The sequence below is a fragment of the Coenobita brevimanus genome, chromosome 1 (genome assembly GCF_032717465.1).
Source record: "Coenobita brevimanus isolate Jiangsu-jjx chromosome 1, ASM3271746v2, whole genome shotgun sequence".
In the NCBI taxonomy this organism is placed as follows: domain Eukaryota; kingdom Metazoa; phylum Arthropoda; class Malacostraca; order Decapoda; family Coenobitidae; genus Coenobita; species Coenobita brevimanus.
In genome coordinates this window covers 13,039,535-13,061,837 of record NC_136954.1, presented here as the reverse complement: position 1 = coordinate 13,061,837, position 22,303 = coordinate 13,039,535, and the positions used below count along the sequence as shown (strand labels likewise).

The following is a 22,303-nucleotide window of genomic DNA, read 5'->3' as shown; positions in this document are numbered from 1 at the left end:
CTACAGGTTTTAATTGGCCCAAAAAGTATTGGCCAGTATTCCTTCAAACTGTTCTCACCGGTAAAGCTCAAGTAACTTATGCATCTTTGCCTCAGGATCAATCTGATAATTATGATGTAGTTAAGAGCTTGATTCTTAAGGCCTATGAGCTTGTTCCTGAAGCCTATAGAGTAAAATTTAGGACAACTTATAAGCAAGATAAGCAATCCCATGTTGAGTATGCAAAAATCAAAGAAGATCTGTTAGAGCAGTGGTTAAACTCTAAGAATGTGGATTCTGATTTTGATAAATTTAAGCAGATGATTTTGCTGGAGGACTTCGAAAGGTGTATTAATAATGATGTAAGCCTATATCTTGATGAGAGAAGAATAGATAATTTGTCTGATGCTGCAGTTTTAGCTGATGAATATGTTCTCACTCACAAGAGATATTCTAAAGAAAAAAGGAAAGCTGAGAGTAAGTACGTTGCCTCTACTCAGAGTACAGGTAAAAGGAAAGAGAATAAAGATGATGTTTCTCAGGAAATAAATACCAGCTTCACCTCTAGATTTCAGAAAAGTAAATGTACTTATTGTGGTAAGCTTGGTCATACTACGAAGAAATGTTTCAGGAGACAGCGTGATGTGAACAAAAAGGAGTCTTTAAATATTCAGTCAATTGGTCTAGTGTCCACCCTTGAGAGTTCCCAGAATTCTTTAACTGAGTTAACTGAACCTGCTTTGAGGGGTAAATTAAATTCTCATGATGAAGCTCCTCTTTTGAGCAGTAACATGGGTGACACTCTCAAGAGTTCATGTGCTAATTTCCTGTCTGATGGTTTTGTCAGTCCTCTGGACAGTAATGACAGGAAATCAGTTAAAATATATCATGATACAGGTGCTTGCCAATCCGTTATGCTGACCAGTGTTCTAGGCTCTAATGTTAATTCCTCTGATGAAACTGTAATCTTACAAGGTGTAGGGAATAATTACTTCTCTGTCCCTCTGTGCAGAGTCTGGTTTTGTTAATGGTTCCGTTATGGTTGGGTTGGTTGAGACACTCCCAATGTCAGGTGTAACTTTCTTACTTGGAAATGATATTGGTGGAAGTCAAGTGTGTCCAGCTCCTCAGTTGTCTAGTGAGCCAGTGGCTGCGGCCCAGGATTGTGATGTCCCTGATGTGTTCTCTGCATGTGCTGTCACTAGGGCTAAGTCTAAAGTTACTGGTGACTTAGATTATGATGATGATGTTATCCTAGCTGACACTTTTCTTGCTAATTTGGACCACTCACCAGATGAGGCAGTACCCCGTAGTGTTGATAATTTGTCTCGTCAAGAGTTGGTTGAGTTGCAAGTTGCTGACCCTGAGTTGAAAGGTCTAGCTAACTCTGATTGTAGTGAGGAAGAGTCAGCTGGTGCTTCTACTTGTTATTATATAAAGTCAGGAGTACTTATGAGAAAGTGGAGGCCCCCAACAGCATCAGCCGACTGTGAATGGGAGGTTGTACATCAAGTTGTCATCTCTCGTGTTTGTAGGCAGGATATCATTAGAGTGGCTCATGATTCCAGTTTGGCAGGACACCTTGAAGTGAGGAAGACTGGCACGCATTTTGAAACACTTCTACTGGCCAGGTATCTTCAGAGATGTTTCCTGGTATTGTAAGTCTTGTCACACCTGTCAAGTTGTGGGGAAGTGCAATCAGACCGAAAAGGTTGCACCTCTAGTTCCCATTCCTCCTTTTGAGGCGCATTCACCCGTGTGTTGGTGGATATTGTGGGCCCTCTTCCTAAGACTTCTTCAGGATTTTCTTATGTGTTGACCCTGATTGATATGGCTACTCGTTATCCTGAAGCCATTCCACTTAGAAATATCTCAGCAAAGAACGTGGTTAAGGAAATGCTAGGGTTCTTCACAAAGTTTGGTCTGCCCAAGGAGGTACAGTCAGACCGGGGAAGTAATTTCATGTCAAATGTTTTCAAGCAGTCTCTGAAAGAGTTGGGCATCACCCAGATCACGTCTTCAGCTTACCATCCCCAGACCCAAGGAGCGTTGGAGAGATATCATCAAACACTCAAATCGATGCTCAGGAAATACTGTTTGGAACATCAGAAAGACTGGGATAAAGGTCTTCCATTCGTTGTATTTGCCGCAAGACAATCTCCAAATGAATCACTGGGCTTCTCACCCTTTGAACTACTGTTTGGCCATGAAGTAAGAGGACCCCTTAAGCTACTCAAGGAATGCTGGCTGTCGGAGGAAGATGACGTCAACCTGCTGGAGTATGTGATGAAGTTCAAAGAACGGCTGTCCACTGCTTTACAGCTGGCGAGAGAGAATTTAGGAGCTGCTCAGGAGAAGATGAAGACTTGGTATGATAAGAAGTCTAGGTTACGCCACTTTCAGTCAGGAGATCAGGTTTTGATTCTGCTACCGGTGCATGGGCAACCTCTTCAAGCCAAGTTTAGTGGTCCTTATTTCGTGGAGAAGAAACTCAGTGATGTCAACTATGTCATCGCCACACCAGATCGTAGAAAGAACAAGCAACTTTGTCACATCAACATCCTAAAGTTATATCACAGGCGGGACGAAAATAACCCAGTCTGCACTGTAGCTGTTCCACCCGAGTCTGCAAGTGAAGTTCTCCCATGCAGCATGAGCCTGAGTGATAGTTTGGGGAAGAATCCTGATATCATGAATGATCTCCAGACTAAGCTTTCTCATCTACCTCCCGAGGAAAGGCAGGAGTTTTCGGCATTACTGCAGGAGTACCTGCAAGTGTTCCGTGCCACTCCAGGAAGAACCACTGTGTTAATGCATGATGTCGATGTTGGAGACGCAAAGCCAATTAAACTGCCTCCTTACCGTGTGAACCCAGTGAAAGTTCCTCTCATCCAGAAGGAGCTTGGCTACCTGTTGGACCACAAGATGATTGAACCCTGTCAGAGCGAGTGGAGTTCTCCTGTCACTCTAGTCCCTAAGCCAGGTGGGTCACAGCGGCTTTGCATCGACTACAGACGTGTTAATCAGATAACCAAAACAGACTCTTACCCTCTCCCTCGCGTGGAAGAGTGCATAGACAAGATCGGAAAGGCTAGGTACATAAGTAAGTTTGATTTGTTAAAGGGATACTGGCAAGTACCTATGACTGAACGTGCTAGGGAGATCTCATGTTTTGTAACACTAGGAAAGACTTTTGCATGTTCTGTAATGCCATATGGTATGAAGAATGCACTAGCCACATTTCAGAAGCTCATGAATGTTGTAACAGAGGGTTTGGCAGGGTGTGTTGTTTATATTGATGATGTATTAATCTTCAGTGACAACTGGAAAGATCATCTATGCCATGTCAGTAAATTTCTTGAGAGTTTGGTTCAGGCTAATCTTGTAGCTAATTTATCAAAGTGTGAGTTTGGTCAAGCTAAAGTTCAGTACCTTGGGTACGTAATTGGTGATGGACATGTTGCACCACCAGGAGCTAAGGTTCAGGTTATAAGTGATCTTCCCAGACCTAAAAGTAGGAAAGAGCTACAAAGATTTTTGGGAATGGTAGGTTATTACAGGAGATTTGTTCTTAACTTTTCAATTCTTGTATCACCACTTACAGACCTACTGAAAAAGGGAGTTAAATTAATCTGGACCGATGACTGTGAATCCTCTTTCAGCAAACTTAAAGCTATCCTATTAAGTCAGCCAGTGCTCGCTACTCCAAATTTTGCTAAGCCTTTTAAGATGGCTGTTGATGCAAGTGATACAGGAGCTGGGGCTGTTTTGCTGCAAGAGGATGATCAGGGTATTGAACACCCTGTATCTTATTACAGTAAGAAGTTCACTCCACCTCAAAAGAACTACTCAACTATTGAGAAAGAGCTTTTGGCCTTGATTTTGGGTTTACAGCATTTTTCATTTTATTTGTGTTCTGATTTTGACCCCATAGTCATTTATACCGGTCATAACTCACTGAAATTCCTTAGTAAGTATAAAAGATAAAAATCAGAGATTGACAAGATGGAGTCTACTTCTTCAGGAGTATTCATTAGACATACAACATATCAAGGGGAAAGAAAATGTTATTGCAGATTGCTTATCTAGATTTTAGACAGATTGTTTTAGAGTAATAAGAAATTTCCTTTGTAAATTTCTTTTTCTTTGTGGGAAGGTGTTACATAGCCTATGATTTCATCATCCTTTGTATAATTCTAACGTTCAGTATGCTGTATGTTTGATCACGATTCGCCTCGTGGCTTCCATAGTGCGTGTTCTACCTCACTCCCCCCCTCCTCTTTTATAGTAAAGACGTTCTTTCTGTTGTTCAGAGCAGCATTGTCAACTCTTTGTCCACTATGGCTTCATTTGCGCGTCCTTCTTACAAGTTCTATCAAGCTCTGCCGGCCCCTATATAATGAGCTCAGTCTCTGCATTAATTGCCACTTAGATCTACTCCTCATTTTGTTCACATCTCTGTCCTCCCCTGTACAGTTGTTATTTTTGTGAGTGCTCAGGAAGTCTCCAACCATCTAGCTGCTGTGTAATTTGAGTATAAGTGTTATTACATTTTTTCTTGTACTGTATAGCATAAGGTGTTAATTCGTAGGTCTGGTAAGGTTTTTGTGATTCATGTAAAGTTCATATTGTCAGCCATTATTAATAATATTTTGTATCTGTAATAATATATCTTGCATTAACTGAGCATTATCCGGTTTTCTCATTTTATCAGGGCTGACTTAGATCAATTTACTCTTGCTAATTTCGTGTTAATAGCGGCTATTGGAGTTAACCATATATTTAACCTATTTTTGCCATTACATTATCCTTATGAGTCCTGAATGTTTAGTTGTTAGTTTGAGCATTGAACATTAACTTGTAATTTTACCTAACTCTTTTGTTTTGAACCTGGAACTTTACAGGACAGTTTTCTCTGTTCCGTAACAATATATATATATATATATATATATATATATATATATATATATATATATATATATATATATATATATATATATATATATATATATATATATATATATATATATATATATATATATATATATATATATATATATATATATATATATATATATATATATATATAATTTCCATTCTCGCTACTTGCAGACGAGGTTATTCAGGTTTAGGTAGACTTTTCAGCCTGAGGACGTACTGTACATATTATTTTTGCTGTTGTGGGGGAGGCGGTGGCTGAATCGGTAGAGAGGCCGCTTGCAGTCCTGATGGACGCAGGTTCGAATCCAGGCTGGGGCAGGGAACAGTTTAAGGATTTGAATTTCATAAAAAGCAGACTTTCCTGATCTACCAGATGACCCGCCGACATGTCGTAAAAATACCCCCGCTAATACCAATACACCAGTCCTGTATGAGACAGCTCTAGCATGTATTCAATATGGACGGTGGGTGTTAGCGCCAAAGTGGTGACATGTGGAGGTGTAGGACTACTGGGCCTTGGGATAGGCTGCCCCCGAGATATAGGCCCTGAAGCCTTTGCCCAGAGTCGGACACAGGGAAAAAAAAAAAAAAAAACTTTGACTTTTCGAAGTGCCGAGGCTAAATATCGGCTTTATTTACTACTTCATTGCCAATTGTCCATCCTGAGGCTGAATAAAATCGTCCCACTTGACAATAGTATAATAGAAATTACCTCCTCAGTCTGAAAAGTTTAATGGAGGCTGATTCTAACCCCCTGGCTACATAGCGTCTCGAAATCCGAATAAAATCGTATGAGGGGTTGAAGAGGGCGTCGCGAGGCCAGGGCGGCGGTACAGTGCCCGTGGTGTGGGAATTTTGTAAAGTACTTGTTTACTTGCTTTACTGTCTGTATCTGTATTTATCTTATAACTTTATACGGCTGTATTTATTTGTTATATGCTTTTGTCTCAATCTATCTATCTACACTATCTCTCTAGATAAATAGATGCAGATGTAAGTATTTAATTTGCTACCTACAGTATCGGTATTTGTATAAAAAAAAAATTCGTTATTTACCTATCTATCTGTCTATCTACTTATCTGTATATATCTTTTTGTGTCTGTATGCCTGTCTGTTTATCTCTATAGGCTGTATCTGCCTAGGTTTATACAATAGTGCCTGACTCCATCCCGTAAAAGCTGCCCTCGACAAAAATACCTTTAACCATTTCATCCCTAAGGTTAGGAGAGCCATACAATAGTGAGGGTTTATAAAGGCCATGTCTGACACCTTCAGTCCCAAGAGTCCATCTAAAGCTGAAAAGAAGTATAGAGATAACGAAAATAAAATAAGACAGACAATCATAGTGGGGTACATAAGCCTCCTCACTCGCAGAGTCTGGTGTCACCAACGCATATTATGACCTGAATATATTCGTTTGTAGGCAGCAACAACAGACAGACGGACATGTTACTGTACTTGTAGGATAACCATCTCTTTCAGTAGCTATATTTCCATAGTATATCATATCAGCAACAGTGTATAATCTCGGTGAAGCGTTATTTGAACTGAATATGATCATCTACGGGCAGCAAGAGTAAAGTAGAATATCCACAGTTAATGTCTGAGGTAAATTGTAATAAACTTTTTGCTGTAAGCTGAATAAGATCGTCTGTAGGTACCAGGTAGCAGGAATATTTTATAAAGTTAGTCTATGATTCTGAAGTGGGTAAACCAGCGTTCCATTAGATCCTTTAAGGTGGCTTCATTTGTGTGTTTTGAAAGCTGAATAAAATCGTCTGAATACAGACTACAGTGTAACACGTCATCCTATTGAAAAACGTAAACAACTTTTTCGCTAGGTATATAAAGGCTGTTTCATAATCTGTATATCTGACCCAAAAGTACGCAGAATGCTATCATCAGGGTATTTATCATTATCATCATCATCATCATCATCATCACGTCTCTTTTTCCTTCCTGGAGGTGGGGTGAGGTAGGATACGGAAAGCAGTAATAAGGAATGATTACGATAGCTGGAGAACTAATCAAACTCATGGTCACTGAAACGAGCCACACACCCATTCATTCATCAGTCAAGTTCCTGGAATCCTGACTCCACCTGAGAGGCACACCTATCCACACGTAATTAGCACACAGTCAGGCGATTGTCAGATTAAAAATGGGGCACCAAACCGCGTTCATACACTCCTAACATATTTCATCAAACCTGCTCGAATCCTTGTCAGTTCCATAGCCTCGTAAGCGTCCACACCTTTCTTTCTCACATACTCGTTAACTATATCTGTTGACGTTCACCTTGGTCTACCACGCTTTTTCCCACCTTCAAATTCACTCACATAATTAATAGGCTATCCTCTTCTATCTATCATTTATAAGACTATACCATCTAAGCACACTCTCCTCAACTCGGTCCACTGATTTTCTTGCTCCCCATCTCCCACTAATCACACAACTTCCCATCCTCTCCATTCTCTTCACACCACACGCGTTTCCCAAGACGTCTCTCTTCACCGCTGTAACTCCTGGCTTTTCATTTTCATGTCACCAGCCTCGCTCCCGTGTGTTAGTGCGGGTACTAATACGCTTTCGTGCAGTTCTAATACAATTGCCACGCTGGACAGAGGAAGACTAAATTGCAGCCTCCCGTGCTGCTGACAAAAAAAAAAAAGTCTGTTGGATTAAATGTATTAAGGCATTTTCACATGGTCGTTGTTATAATTTCACTTTTTAACATTTAGGCTGTTCATATACGTCAGAAATATGCTAATTCCGTGTCAGTTGTCATGCTTTATGTTTATTAAATTCAAGGAGGTATGAAAAAATATTTATGTCCAGTGTGTGTGTGTGTGTGTGTGTGTGTGTGTGTGTGTGTGTGTGTGTGTGTGTGTGTGTGTGGTGTACTGTAATGTGTGGTGTGGTGAAGTGTCGTGTGCAGTGTAGTGTGGCATACCGTAGTGTAGTGTAGCGTAGTGTAGTGTAGTGAGGTGTAACGTTGTTTAGCACAGTGTAGTGTAGTGTGTTGTAGTGTAGTGAAGTGTGGCATTGTTTAGTGTAGTGTAGTGTAGTGGTGCAGTGCATTGTGATGTGTAGTGTAGTGTTGCGTACTAGCAGTGCAGTGTAGTGTAGCCTGATGTAGTGTACTGAAGTGTAGCATAATGTAGTGTAGTGTTGTGTAGTGTACAGTGGTGTAGTGTTGTGTCGTATACCGTGGTGTAGTGTAGCGTACCGTGGTGCAGTGTTGTGTAGTGTAGCTTAAAGTAGTGTACCGTGGTGTAGTGTAGTGTGGTGAAGGTATCGTAGCGAGGGGCAGTCTCCCATATTTCCCCAGTAATATAACCATGGGTAAAATCCTACTAATAATCTCCGCCACTTTATAGTATTTTCAGATCCGGCGTACAGTACATTGCGTTTGACTCCTTTGTATATTATTTTCAACGCCTTCTGTGTTGTTATCAACGCCTTCTGTGTTATTTTCAACGCCTTCTGTGTTATTTTCAACATCGTCTGTGTTATTTTCAACTCCTGTGTTATTTTCAGCGCCTTCTGTGTTATTTTCAGCACCTGTGTTATTTTCAGCGCCTTCTGTGTTATTTGTAACGCCTTCTGTGTTATTTTCAATGCCTCTTCTGTTATTTTTAGCGCCTTCTGTGTTATTTTCAGCACCTCTGTTATTTTCAACGCCTCTTTGTTATTCTCAACGCCTTCTGTGTTATTTTCAGCACCTTCAGTGTTATTTTCAATGCCTTTTTGTTGTTTTCAACGTCTTCTGTGTTATTTTCAGCGCTTTCAGTGTCATTTTCAGCGCTTTCAGTGTTATTTTCAGCGCCTTCTGTGTTATGTTCAACGTCGTCTGTGTTATTTTCAACGCCTTCTGTGTTATTTAGAAAGCCACTGCATAGTATATTCAGCGCCTTCGTTCATTACTGTCAATGATTCATATACCATTTTCAACACCCTAGTATAATAGCTTCATCGTCTTTGTGTATCTTCAGTGTCTTAGTATTATTTTAGGCTCCTTCGTATATTACTTTCAGAAATTCGCCTTCATCTTTCCAACGCCTGGGTATATCTTCAAACGACATTATATTGCAGCACAAAATCGACAGTGCATTAATTTTCTTCCATATATCCTGAAATTAGGGACCTTGATTTCCACTAGACTTCTGTGAGTCGTCTTCCAGGGGACAGTATGATTTGAGCAGGAAAAGATGATCGTCTCTTTATTATCTATTTAATTCTTCTCTCGCCTCAGCCACCCACCAACAGCACTGAACCTGTCTTCTTTTCCACGTGCTCAGTCGACATTAATGTTTGATGATAAGAATTGTACCTTCCTCCTCCTCCTCCTCCTCCTCGTTCTTGTTCTTGTTCTTGTTCTTCTTCTTCTTTCTTGTGATTTTTTTTTCCTCAGCAGCAGCACTAAAATCAGCCCATCCTCTCTTCCCCAGGCCCAGTCAGCACTGATCTCCGACGCGGTGAGGGTGGTTGCTGAGGCGCTGACCAGACTAAAGCACAAGAAAGTGGACGTGTTTGGTGAGTCTCCTGGGCTGGGGGCGCCGCGGATCATCAGCTGCCACAGTAATGACGCTGATCACAGCGTCTGGGAGCACGGCGAGAAGATCACCAGGCACTTGAGGAAGGTGGGTCCAGGAGTAGGTGTCAGGGTGGGGTATTAGGGTGCAAGGGTGAAGTATTAGGGTGCCAGGGTGGAGTATATGGGTGTCAGGTGTATGGGTTATTAGGGTGTCAGGGTGGGGTATTAGGATGCCAGGGTGGAGTATTTGGGTGCCAGGGTGGGGTATTTGGGTGCCAGGGTGGAGTAATTAGGGTGCCAGGGTGGAGTATTAGGTGTCAGGGTGGGGTATTAGGGTGTCAGGGTGGGGCATTAGGGTGTTAGGGTGGAGTATTAGGGTGTTAGGGTGGAGTATTAGGGCGCCAGGGTGGAGTATTAGTGCCAGGGTGGAGTATTAGGGTGCCAGGGTGGAGTATTAGGGTGCCAGGGTGGAGTACTGGGGTGCCAGGGTGGAGTATAAGTGTGCCAGGGTGGAGTATTAGGGTGCCAGGGTGGAGTATTAGGGTGCCAGGGTGGAGTATTAGGGTGCCAGGGTGGAGTACTGGGGTGCCAGGATGGAGTATTAGTGTGCCAGGGTGGAGTATAAGGGTGCCAGGGTTGAGTATTAGGGTGCCAGGGTGGGGCATTTGGGTGCCAGGGTACAGTATTTGGGTGCCAGGGTGAAGTATTTGGGTGCCAAGGTGAAGTATTGGGGTGCCAGGGTGGAATATTAGGGTGCCAGGGAGGAGTATTAGTGTGCCAGGGTGGAGTATAAGTGTCAAGAACGTCAATTAGGGTGTCACGATATAGGATTAGATGTCAATGTGGCATAATGTGGTGTTAGGATGGACTTGGAGAAGATGTCAAGAGTGAATTAAAATAAAAAAGACCACCAGGGACTTGAGGAAGGTGGATGAGTAGTTAGATGTGCATTGTAGAGATGTTAGGGTGCTAGAGAAGAGGAAAAATAATTCCTTAGGGTGGAGTATTATGGTAACCGGAGGCTGTTGTTGTTTTTTGTTGTTGTTGTTGCTTAACCCTGGACCTCCTGACCATGTGTACCCGTCGACCACAGGTAAACAACCGCCCCTATAAGGTTGTCCTATAGGTTCCGAACACCGTTGATATTATGTCTGTGTTTTAGTGTGGCATGTGCTGTGCAGTGCTTCATTATGTGTGTTTCGTTGTTTGGGTTTAGTGTACAAACGAGGCACATGTCGTCTGTGATTATACCCAACCCAAATCTAAACTGGTATCTGAGGAGGGCTGAGTGATGTCCTGCTTTAAGCCTAGCCAGGGGAACTCGACCAGCTCTGTTTAAGGACACCTCTGGTGGGTGGACGACAGGAGGTGTGGCACGTAGTAGTGTGGTCCGATCGGGGTGTTGTTTTGCCCTCCTCGTGAGGTGGGTAGGTAGGTGTTTCTTCAGTGATAGTGTGGGAATGTCTGTGGTAGGTTGTGTTAGCTTGTAGTGTTAAGTGTCAGGGTGGGATAGTAGAGTGTTAAGAAGGATGGGTGTGGTGTCTGGGTGTAAAGCTAGGGTGTGTGGAATATTAGGGTGTCCAGTTGTAAAATAAGGTTGTCATTGTGGAATGTTAGGGTGTCAGGTTGTGGAATTCTGCTGTCAGCGTGGAATATACAATAAAGGTGTTAGGATGTAACATTACGTTGTAGTATGCAATATTAGGGTGTCAGGATGTAGAATCATGTTGTAGTATGGAATATTAGGGTGTCAGGATGTAGAATTATGTTGTAGTATGGAATATTAGGGTGTCAGGGTGTAGAATTATGTTGTAGTATGGAATATTAGGGTGTCAGGGTGGGCCTGGGGTAAGGTGTCAAGAATAAATAAAGACCATGCCAGACACTTGAGGGAGATGTGTAATGTGTTATGGTGGCACTGTGGACATGTTATGGTGCTAAAGAGGGTAACTATTGCACTGTACCCTATTTTACCATAACATGCCAGATTTTCGTCTTGTTGCGACTTATTTAACGTAGCTGAATGGCAGAAAAAGATATTGCTGAAGTTCTACATCCTCTCCCCAGCACTGCTTCCTGACTGGCATCATATTCTAGTGTTAATCTATTGTTACAGGTCAGCATTCAAGGTGGAGAGATGGCAGTTTTAGGTTAAGTTAGGGTAAAAAGAGTATAAGTGGAATATTAGGGTACAAAAAGTTCATAGCCATAGTTCATTTGCCTTCATATAGCACAGATTTTCACGTAGCTCATTGGCAGAAAAGACACGGCTTGACCTCCTGCTATTCTGTCTTTGCCTTTAACTCATAAAATAGTTTTGTTAGTTACAAACCTTCTCTATAACAAATAGCCTGGAAAAAACCGGCAAGTGTGCTGCTGTTTGTTTTTCTTTGTAAGAGGTTTAGGGGGACAGGGTGAAGAAGTCGGCATCGAAAATTCTGTCGCCTATTAGAGTTCACTCCACCTGCTTTAAAAAGCAGTGAGATGAATCCACAGTAACTTAAACTTATCACTTTATTTGGCCACTTTTCAGTGTCATCTGTGTCAGTTGCTACAGCTTCACAGCAATGATTTCATAGACCGCGGAAAAAGTAGAAGCGGCAGGACTTTTGATGCTGAACGTACCTCTACCTCCAGACGTCATTGTTCAAATCAAGGAAAGTTTCTCAGATCGAGGGAGTGTCACTGCATCCTGGACAGAAGTGTTATGAGTCCATGGGGAGGCTGTACGTACAATAATATCCTTGAGTAAGCGAGGGAAGGCACTGGTATGGCAGCGGTGGTAGGGTGCTTAGCGGATGAGGTGTGCAGCAGGTTTATGGGAATATGACACAGACAGCAGCAGGGTGAGCTGAGGCACGGGGGTGGTGGTGCACTGTTAAATGCACATTACTATGTTAACGAGAGAGAGAGAGAGAGAGAGAGAGAGAGAGAGAGAGAGAGAGAGAGGTGGAGTCGATTTGACACTGATACCGCTCAAGGGTCAAAATTCTCTCTCTCTCTCTCTCTCTCTCTCTCTCTCTCTGGAATTGAAAATCATAAAAAATAACAAGATCAGTAAAATTAATAATATAATGACAAGCAGCAGCACTGGGATTTTAACACCCACGCCTTCCAGCTGGTCCAAGTGTCGAATATTTTACCTTGCCGTGTGACCTTGACCTTCGACAAATTACTCTAGAAATCTACTTGCTTCATCCTTGCCTAGCTTATATCCTTTCCACCAACTTGACTCAGATTAGGTCAGAACTGTTTGAGCTGACTTTGTCCTGTGAAGCAAACAGACTGTCAAACGGAAAAATTGTACATTATTTGTACAACACTTTTTTACAGTTTAACATAACTAATATTCATAACAGTTGTCAGCTCAGTTAAAAGCCATGTGTGTTCATACTGAAGGGTTAATTTGACTAGTAACTAAGGAGACTCACTGGTATCACATAGCTATAATTTATCAAAATTACACGCAGCCACGACTTAGTATTTGATTTGGGAGAGTGGACCAGTACAATTACATGAAAGCAATCCAGCAAATAAATTCGTTACCCGTACTAAGTGTTGGTGTGTTTCTTGCATTATCTTGGTATTGTTGTTGTTGGTGTGTTTCTTGCATTATCTTGGTATTGTTGTTGTTGGTGTGTTTCTTGCATTATCTTGGTATTGTTGTTGTGTTTCTTGCATTATCTTGGTATTGTTGGTGTGTTTCTTGCATTATCTTGGTATTGTTGGTGTGTTTCTTGCATTATCTTGGTATTGTTGTTGTGTTTCTTGCATTATCTTGGTATTGTTGATGTGTTTCTTGCATTATCTTGGTATTGTTGATGTGTTTCTTGCATTATCTTGGTATTGTTGGTGTGTTTCTTGCATTATCTTGGTATTGTTGTTGTGTTTCTTGCATTATCTTGGTATTGTTGTTGTGTTTCTTGCATTATCTTGGTATTGTTGTTGTGTTTCTTGCATTATCTTGGTATTGTTGTTGTGTTTCTTGCATTATCTTGGTATTGTTGTTGTGTTTCTTGCATTATCTTGGTATTGTTGTTGTGTTTCTTGCATTATCTTGGTATTGTTGTTGTGTTTCTTGCATTATCTTGGTATTGTTGTTGTGTTTCTTGCATTATCTTGGTATTGTTGTTGTGTTTCTTGCATTATCTTGGTATTGTTGTTGGTGTGTTTCTTGCATTATCTTGGTATTGTTGTTGGTGTGTTTCTTGCATTATCTTGGTATTGTTGTTGTTGGTGTGTTTCTTGCATTATCTTGGTATTGTTGGTGTGTTTCTTGCATTATCTTGGTATTGTTGTTGTTGGTGTTTCTTGCATTATCTTGGTACTTTTGTTGTTGGTGTTTCTTGCATTATCTTGGTATTGTTGGTGTGTTTCTTGCATTATCTTGGTATTGTTGTTGGTGTGTTTCTTGCATTATCTTGGTATTGTTGGTGTGTTTCTTGCATTATCTTGGTATTGTTGGTGTGTTTCTTGCATTATCTTGGTATTGTTGTTGGTGTGTTTCTTGCATTATCTTGGTATTGTTGGTGTGTTTCTTGCATTATCTTGGTATTGTTGTTGCAGGTTGAGATGGAGGGACTGACAGGCAACATCAGCTTCACGGACGAGGGTAAGAGGAAGCTGTACTCACTGGACGTGGTGGAAATGACACTCAACAGCGAGACGGTCAAAGTGAGTGTCGAATTTATCTTATATAGTGCTTTATCGTTTATCTTTCTCGTCGTTCATTTCTTAATTTTCGGTCTCTTTCGTTGGAGATTATCTTAAACACTGAGATCGTCAAAGGGATGTAGTGAGTGTTTAGTTTCTCTCTCTCTCTCTCTCTCTCTCTCTCTCTCTCTCTCTCTCTCTCTCTCTCTCTCGACCTGCAACACAGGGACCGTCAAAGTGAGGATTAGCATCTTCAGTTCAATACCTTGCGTTTTAATTTTCTCCACATTACGCCAAACGATTGTTGTCAGTACGGAGTGAGAGAGACAACAGTAATTATGGCCAGCATCTCCAGTTCTCATATTTCCGTTCTGTGTACTATTTTTGCATCCCGTGCCAAGTTTGATTTTCCCAGGATGAACATTCTTATTTTCTACTCAAACTTAACTTATCCCAACCTAACCCCACCTGACAGATTACCTAACTGACTGTCAAACCTACCAGTTACTAAACTTAGCCAAACTGGCTGACAGACTAACCTAACGTGATACTAAGAAAACAATCCTGATCAAACCTTGAATTTTCTAGATAAGGAAACATGCAACAACAGTACACAGAATAGAAATCACCGTCCAAAAAGTCTCTCATGAGTTTAATAAAGTCGCCTAGACGTATCAGGAATAAAAAATACGTCATCGTAGTGAAGGGATGGTGTTTGAGGGATGCCTTCATGTGGTGACACCGATATAACTGGTCGGGTAAGCTGCCTGGCTGTACAAACGTCCCTCAAGTACGTCACCCGAAAGGAGGAGGATGGACGGTCATTAACTACTGCTAAGGAAGAGGGTCATTAATATAATCTTATCTCCCTTTTCATATCTCTTATTTCATTACCGCTCATGTTTCTCGTTATCACGTATGTATCTCTTTTAACTCCTTGAGCATGTAAATGACGGACGACCCTGTACTCAAATATACTCGTGTGTGTGTGTGTGTGTGTGTGTGTGTGTGTGTGTGTGTGTGTGTGTGTGTGTGTGTGTGATACTCTAAAGTGGCCATGGGTGAGAACATAATGGCAATATTATGAGGAGCAGGGGAAGGAGAGGATTAAGTGAGGCTTATATAGGGACACATAAAGGGTGGATTGTTGGTGGGAGGAAGAGAGGAAAGGAGGAGGAAAACGAGGTGGAGGGGAGAGGAGACGAAAGGAAAAGGAGGAAAGGAAAGGGAGAGAAGAGGAGGAAACGGAGGTAGAGAAGAGGGAAAACAGAGAAAGACAGACAGACAGACAGACAGACAGACACAGAGAGAGACAGAGACAGAAAGACAGAAAGAACGAGAGAGAGAGAGAGAGAGAGAGAGAGAGAGACAGACAGACAGACAGAGACAGAGACAGAGAGAGACAGAGACAGAGACAGAGAAAGAGAGAGAGGGGGGGGGTAAAGGGGAGACGTGAACTGAAAAGGGTGGTAAAGAGGAAAAGGAAGGAAGAGAGGATCAGAGACGACTGTGATATTGGCACATGAGGTGGAGAGAGAGAGAGAGAGAGAGAGAGAGAGAGAGAGAGAGAGAGAGAGAGAGAGAGAGGAAAAACGGTGAAGAGAAAAAGGAAAAAGGGGGAGGTAAGGAGAGTAGAATAAGACAATCTACACATCTGGTAGCCGCACCCACCCTGACCGTATCCACCACCCCAACACAACAGAAGGTGTCGTTTGTTTTTAGACACCCCTTAGACATACCTCAGATGAACACCACACGCACCTTAAACACACTCCAGACACACCAGACTCACATCCAACACTCCCCGCCTCTCAACACAGACCCCATAAGTAAAGCTCAGAATACTCCGCGGTTCCGTCTTGCCAGGTTTCATCATTCAAAACCGATACGGTGACTGAGTAACAGTTTGGGACACGCACTGAATTTGGCCGCCCATGTGGGTTCGGCAAAAGGAGGAGGAGGAGGAGGAAGTGGAGAGGAAAAGAAAAGACACAAGAATGAAATTGAACGTTCAGAAGAAGGTAGGTAGGTAAGGGGGAGAAGAGAAGAATTAGTAACGAGCAGGAAGAGCAGGAAGAGGAAGACAAAAAGAGCATAGAAACTAGGATGAGAGATGGAGACATGAATGATATGAAGGAGAAGCCAAGGATGAAAAGTGAGGGTGAGGATGGTTGAGATAAAGACATATATGAGAGGGATAGCCCGAGGCTGTCTTGTACATACAGGGGGAAGCAAGAGTAGGGGAAGCAAGGGGTCACAAGAAAAAAGAAGTAAGAGAAGCCAGAAGGAAGGGGTCACAAGAAGGAAGAAGGAAGGGGAGACCATGGGAAGTGAAAGAAAGAAGAGAGGAAAGGGAAGAGGAGACAGAAGGGAAATGAAAATAAAAGGAAGAGAAAACTGAAGAGGAAGAAGAACAGAAACGAACACAGAAGACTGATGTGGTTCCAGGCTGTGGTGTATATTCGGAACAAGAGGGAACAAGACGAAGTGAAGAGGGAAGACAAAACGAAGAGGAGAGAAGCGAGAGGGAAAAGAGGCAAAAAGAGATAAATGGTAAACGTAGAGATCAAAAGAATGCGGAATGAACGAGGAGAGACGAAAGTAAGAAATATGAAAGTGGACTGAAACGAGGAGCAGGAGAAGACGGCAAACAGGGAAGGGAGAAAGAGGAGACACACGAAACTGAGGAACAAGAAGTAGGATAAATAAGAAGAAAGGCAAAGGGAAAAAATACAAAGGGAGGAAGACGTGAGGAGGACTAGGGTTCAGATGAAGACAAAAAGTGTGTTGGTTCCTGGTTGTGGTGTGTGTACAGAAGGAAGGAGGACAGAAGGAGAGAGACACGGAAAAGGAAGGAAGAGGTGAATTAAAAAAAAAAAGAGGAGGTTCAGATGGGAGACAGAAGAATGAATAGCGACAATCAAGGAGGAGATGAAGAAACAGGAGAAACGAGAAGATAAGGAAGACGAAAGGGTAAGTTGACTCCTAGAAGGGAAGATGGAGAGAAGAGAAGGTAGAGGAAAGAAGATAGAAGAGGGGGGATGGGAGAGAAAAAAGAAGGGAAGCAGACGAAATACGAAGAAGAAGAAGAAAGGGTGAAGTCGACCAGATTGTGGTGTGTATGCATGACGGGTCAAAAGCAGAAGAAAAGAAGATGGGGAAACGATATGAGAAGAAAGAACAAAAGAGAAGCAAGAGAGATGAGGGGAGAAGAAAGGCATAGGACAAAAGGACAGAAAAACGAAGAGGATGACTGAACGAAGAAGGATGTAGACTAGAAAGAAAAGGAAGGTAAGGGAGGAGGAGGAAAACATTGGGTACAGAGAACTTGCAAATATTTACGTGTAATTTGCATATGTTTTTAAGAAAGAAGAGTCATTAGAAGATAAAATGTGAAGGCTTATGATGTACGCACTGCTGTAGAATTACACAAGCGTCTTCGATCTTTGCGGTATAGAAGATCCTTGCCCTGCAAGGGACATGTTAACGCCGTCGCAGGAGCACAAAAGTGGCCAAAGCATGCATCAGAGGACATAAGTCTCCCCATCTCTCTCTCTCTCTCTCTCTCTCTCTCTCTCTCTCTCTCTCTCTCTCTCTCTCTCTCTCTCTCTCATGCAAACGTACCCTGACTACTAAATCTAAATCCAGGCCATAACACGGTGCACTTTGCCACCCACATTTCACCAAACCACACCGTTGCAGGAGCACAAAAATGGCCAAAGCATCCCCACAGAGGGTATCAGTCAGGACCAAGATCGGAATGTCAGCCACTGGATCCCCACAGAGGATATCAGTCAGGACCAACATCGGAATGTCAGCCACTGGACTCCCTTGTGGGTGAAAAAGCGTTTATCAGGGAAGGGGATTTTTTTTACATACATACATACATGCATACACACATACATACTTATACACACATACATCCTTAAAGCATCATTTAGAGGTGAGGGTCATTATTTTCACGGACAATGACGTGAGCGAAACATTAATGCCTAAGGAAATCAAGGATCTTATCATTTAGTGGGTTTTTGAGTAACCCATGGCAACTGTTGAAGCGATGGATGCGGATATCCTGAGATTCCGTGGAGGGGAAAAAAAAAAAAAGCTTATTATGAAAGATTATGACCGAAAAAAGGAGAGGAAGGCAGAACTACCAACGATTACTTGCAGGAAAAAAATGTGGAGTGTGAAAGAATTGGGAAGTAAAACACACAGTAGGACAAATTATGGAGCGAAAAAAAGTGGAAGATGGTTATAAAGTGCAGTGCATGCATTAGTAAAGGGGAAAAATGTGTAATACGGGAAAACGGCCGTAGGAAAAAAAATGTGCGTAGTAAAAAAAACTTGCATCCGGGAAAAGAACGAAAGACTGTTGGATAAGAGACGCATAAAGTGAAAGATGGAAGAAAGCGATGGGTGGTAGGTAAAAAATACGCAAAGTGAAATTTAAAAGAAACTACGAAGGAGGAAAGTTGAAGAATTCCGTAGGAAACAAGTTCAAAAAATATCCAAACGTAAAAGCTCATTGATGGGGGGCAAGAGGAGTACAAAAGATCTTTGTGGAAAATTCCTTGTACGAGAGACCATCGTAGGAGTAAAAATAGGAAGGGCAGACGAGGATAGTGGGGGAAATATAGGAAGGACGAAAAATACGTGGATGAGGAACACCTAGCAGTGAGAGAGGGTAGAAAGTACATCATTATAAAGGCATTTCAGTAGCTAACGTGGAAGCGATGCGGGAAAAATTGCACAAAGTGACATATGGTGCTGTGTTGCACGTAGGAGGACTGTTGGGACTTTGGGAACGGATATTCAAGAGATTTGAGAGAGAGAGAGAGAGAGAGAGAGAGAGAATTTGGGGATTATTTCTACGTAACCTGTATTTTTTTCCCTGGCTAAATGGATGTCTTAACTAAAGTTTCACATCAAACGAAGACATGATGTTCGTGGTTCGCTGCTTTATTTTTATTTTATTTATTTAGTTATTTAGTTATTTTATACACGAGTAACAGTGGTGTATCAAAATATTCCTTATGTACTATCGCCGGCACTTATAGCTGGTACAGTCAGCGTTGTCAATCCTTTTTCCTTGGTGTGAATCCCGTGCAGCTCGACTCAGTTTCTCCGAACCATTTACTGGTGAGAGGGAGAGTCACTGGGAGATGTCTGGCGTAAATGAAAGGGGTGGTGGTGTTTGGGGGTGGGAGGGCGGGGGTGGGGGGAACATGACTGAGTAGATGCCAAACCAGTGTAATACAGATGTGGCACCAGCGTATTTGTAAAAAAACGTAGGTTTACGATGTGAATGAGCTAAAACAACCTCTTTTTAGTGGTAATGACACTGAGTTACGGACTCCACTTATATCTCAGAATGATTCTACAATCTGTGTGTTGAGGTTAACCTATACAGGAATAGTCATTTAAACGACAGTGCCAGAAGTCTAATAAATGTTCACAGCTTGAAGTGGTGGCATGTTACATAGGTTTTACAGGGTAATAATCGGGGAAACTAATTACAGTTTTAACGAACAAGCGGCAGAAGGTATTGCAGTAACATCTGACCTTATAACAGATAACCCATAAAAAACAACTACAGTAAGTTTTGCATAATGTAACCATTTTGAGTTTTTTTTTTTCCAGACGTGTTCGACATTGCCTAAGCAAGGCTGCAATTAATGAATCCTTGATGATCTCTTAACTTTTGACCTAGATAATTATAATGTTTATCATGAGATTATGACTGACCCTTATTGCACAGTATGCTATATTTGCTTGTTCATGGATATTACTGACATTGTAGGATGTTGTGCCGGAGACGTTTAGGAGTCTATAAGTAATAAAGGAAGAATATTTTAATAATTCAGAACACCCATCAACCAACACCAGGACCTTTACATTTATCTTTGTTAGTAATCAGTGATTTAACGAATTTATATACGACATTATGATTTGAAAGTGAACCGTGGTATTTCTCATTTATCTTTGTTATTAATTAGTGATTAAACGAACTTACATGCCACATTATGTTTAAAAAGTGAACCTTATCTTGAGGTGTGTGTGTGTGTGTGTGTGTGTGTGTGTGTGTGTGTGTGTGTGTGAATTGTCAGGTTCAGTTATTTTAATATTATTGTTTTAGCGTTCTGCAACAGTTCAGTTATTAAACATTACCGGATGTTGTTCTTCCTCCACGCGTGTATGTTTCCGTGATCGGAAGATCGGAAGGTTTTCTCATCTGAGAACACCACCCTGGACCAGAAGTCTAGGTCTTTGTCGACATACTGACGTGCAAAGTTAAGCCTGGCAGCACGGTGCGCTTCAGTGAGCAACTCCTTTTTGGCCGGAACCTGGTGATGTATTCCCGTCTTACGAAGCCGCCACCGGACTTTAGCGACAGCCATGTCCAGCTGGAGTCTGTTCCGAAGTGCCACAGCGTTCGTTATGGGGGTTTCCTTAGCCGCTTGTATAATGCACTCATCCTGTGGAGGTGTCGTTACACGGGAGCGTGGTGTCATGGCTGTGAGGAAATATTATAAAGAGAATACGTCATTGGAAACAACTATTTTACATGCTCGTAGGATCGGTGGTAGAGGGAGGAGTGGGGGACCAGGGGGGTGCATGGTTTAGGGGGATGGGAGGGTTGGGGTGGGCGGAGAGGGAGAGGAGAATGTTGGTGGACTGTGGTGTGAGGGAGGATTGCAAGGGAGATGATACGTCACACTAATTGGCTTCCTGTTACCTATTCAACAGGATTAGTGTAATATAATGTCGTTGATGCTGGTTTGCATTTTTATAGGTAAAAAGTATGTTATACATCGTTGACGCTGTACTATTTGTTAATGTCAAATACATAACTATAGACAGTATAAAAATTTAAGCGAAAACATTATGAAACAATCACATCATAGATGTTCGACATACACGAATGGCAAAAAAAGTAATTACCGACCAAATCTTTCATAGTTAGGCGCTCTTAGCTCGGTTAGTAAGATTTCCTGTCTCTTCCCACCTACTGATTCGTTTTGCCGCAGTTGTTGGGGATATGCCTAACTGATTGGCGATGGCCCGAATACTGGAGCCTCCTTTCCGCAGACTGATGATCTCCCCTTGCAGGGCTTCTTGCTTTTCATGTCTGTTCACTGTGACTCCTGAACTGTCAGTGGTGTAGGAATGCTTTGTGGTGTATGGACAACACCTCGGTATACACCCAGACTCACTGAGAGACGAGACATATTGGAGCCAAGTTTGAGGTTGGCAATCACCAGATGGATGGTTTGGAGGTTGGCCCCTGCAGACAGACATATTGGCAGTTGGCACAAGGCCTAGGGAGTGCTTGAAGGAGCTGATGGTTCTATCCCGGCCTAAACCATTTGTTTTATATGACTACGCAAGATTCCAGCAAGTCCCATATTCTCCGATAGGTTATAGAATGGAGGATGGCTGAATATTTACAATGAATGAATATAAATTACAAATGTGTGTTGTCGTTTCCGTATTATTGTATGCATTTACTTTGTTGATGCAGTGTTACAGATTACCATTTGTCACTCCCACAATCAGTGAGAGAGCTTGCATGGCGAAGATTACATGAATACAGGTAAGGTAATGGAACAGATATCGTATGATTTGTGCTCGTAACATGATAACCCCATTAACATTATAATAATCTAACCTTAAATTAATGGAACCATGAAGGAATCGATATCTGCAGTATGTTCTATGCATTGTGTAATTTAACTTATATCGAACACACTTGAAGAAACTCATATTATTGTGGGTATGGTCATTTTATGCAAAACTTACTGTAGTTGTTTTTTATGGGTTATCTGTTATAAGGTCAGATGTTACTGCAATACCTTCTGCCGCATGTTCGTTAAAACTGTAATTAGTTTCCCCGATTATTACCCTGTAAAACCTATGTAACATGCCACCACTTCAAGCTGTGAACATTTATTAGACTTCTGGCACTGTCGTTTAAATGACTATTCCTGTATAGGTTAACCTCAACACACAGATTGTAGAATCATTCTGAGATATAAGTGGAGTCCGTAACTCAGTGTCATTACCACTAAAAAGAGGTTGTTTTAGCTCATTCACATCGTAAACCTACGTTTTTTACAAATACGCTGGTGCCACATCTGTATTACACTGGTTTGGCATCTACTCAGTCATGTTCCCCCCACCCCCGCCCTCCC

General features: G+C 41.9%; 1 protein-coding gene across 1 annotated transcript in view; it reads left to right on the top strand.

The window, feature by feature from the left end:
• Nucleotides 1-22,303, top strand: part of LOC145414574 (glutamate receptor 1-like) — a 576,687-nt gene that overhangs the window by 352,862 nt on the left and 201,522 nt on the right. The window contains exons 7-8 of the mRNA XM_080284127.1: nt 9,373-9,564; nt 14,025-14,132. Of these exons, the coding sequence (XP_080140253.1) occupies nt 9,373-9,564; nt 14,025-14,132 (300 nt within the window). The remainder of the gene's footprint in view (nt 1-9,372; nt 9,565-14,024; nt 14,133-22,303) is intronic.